General features: G+C 45.0%; 2 protein-coding genes across 2 annotated transcripts; both read right to left on the bottom strand.

The window, feature by feature from the left end:
• Positions 1 to 794: 794 nt before the first annotated feature.
• PPTG_21493 (hypothetical protein) lies at positions 795 to 896 on the bottom strand (the record flags this gene model as incomplete). Its single annotated transcript, XM_008897504.1, has 1 exon — positions 795 to 896. The coding sequence occupies one exon, from the start codon at positions 894 to 896 to the stop codon at positions 795 to 797; it is 102 nt and encodes a 33-aa protein (XP_008895752.1).
• Positions 897 to 981: 85 nt separating this feature from the next.
• Positions 982 to 1,184, bottom strand: PPTG_21492 (hypothetical protein; the record flags this gene model as incomplete). The annotated part of the gene is made up of 2 exons (XM_008897503.1): positions 982 to 1,047; positions 1,128 to 1,184. 2 exons carry the CDS (start codon positions 1,182 to 1,184, stop codon positions 982 to 984), a joined length of 123 nt encoding a protein of 40 aa, XP_008895751.1.
• Between the last annotated feature and the right edge of the window lie 135 nt (positions 1,185 to 1,319).

The raw sequence follows: 1,319 nt of genomic DNA, 5'->3' as shown, positions 1-1,319 counted from the left end.
CCGCTCCGGTGAAATTGAAAAGTTTGTGTGTTGTTGTAACGAAGACCTTGGCGTTTGAGCACTATAGACCATCTTACAGGAGGTTTAGATGTGTAGCGAGGTGAAGGCCAGCCTTGGTGACCGCTTCTTCATTGACTCATTGCCTTCCACGGCGACGACGAGCACAAGAACAAGTACTGCCCTCTTCTTCAAAAGTTGTTAATTTGAATGGGAATCTGAATTATGATGCTTCCAAAATTACACTCGAAAATGGCCGCAGTTCCCCTTCCGCAGTGTGTGTATCGTGATGTCGGATAGTGAAGTAGTACGCGGTGCCTGTGCGTCGGGATATGACAGTGTTGGCGCGCAAAAATGTGTTTACGAAGTCACTAGGGAAAGGTTTGTATAAGAGTTTATTCCGTATCAAACAATCTGGCGGAGGAGGTTCCGCCAGAATTTGAGTCTGGGCCAGGGTCCTAGATTCCTAGTCGTAGTGGTTATGCACTTATTCCTGAGTTTGAGATCTGTGACGACTGTTTGAGATGCGGGAATCGGTCCAATACAGGGTTTAATTTACAGCTGTGCCACTCAACGTAAGATGAATTCTGCGACGATATAAAAACATGATTTGATTGGTTAAAAACAACAAGTCTGTACAGTAAACGCTGCTGTTATTAGTTTCTAAGCTTACAGTATTCCTTTGCTTCTTCGTTGGCTTCGTCTTGGCCGGCTTGTCGGACAAGTCTCAGCACAGTTGTAAGTTAAAGTTGCTCAGATCTACGCTTACGCTTGCTCGGTTTTAAGCGCAGCGTTTTCTATCCGATTTTACACAGGTCAATGGCGTGTTTCTCGTCGTTGACTTCTGGCATTGGCGAGCCGAGCTTGTCCTCGATGCCATGTATAATATGGCGCATCATAATTGACCATTCTGACAAAACGGCTTTTTACTGTAGTGTGCCCAGGTCATCTGGTGATATTCCTTAATATGATGGATAATTGAGATTAGGATTCCCAAACCACCATAGCATCCATGCCCCCAATGGGTCGATACTGGGGTAATTGAAATCTCTAGGAAATACGTGAAATTCTCCACCCCGTAGATGGTACTGACGAGAAGGTGCTGGTCGGGTCTGCAATGTAGGGCTTACCATACTCCGTTGAAGGCCAACTTCGTTTAGCAAAGAGCGGATCTCCACTCGCAGCATTTCTCTAGTGATATTGCCTGCTGCTACACATTTCTCTTCAAGAACACGCTCCTTTCTTTCTTCTTGGCGGCTAGGAAGTTCTTCAATTGATCATAATTGTCTATCAAACTTGTAGAGTTCAAAATAAGGCGGAAT

The sequence above is a fragment of the Phytophthora parasitica genome (genome assembly GCF_000247585.1).
Source record: "Phytophthora parasitica INRA-310 unplaced genomic scaffold supercont2.5, whole genome shotgun sequence".
NCBI lineage: Eukaryota > Oomycota > Peronosporomycetes > Peronosporales > Peronosporaceae > Phytophthora > Phytophthora nicotianae.
Note: the sequence above shows the minus strand (reverse complement) of the source record. Positions and strands in the feature narration are given on the sequence as shown.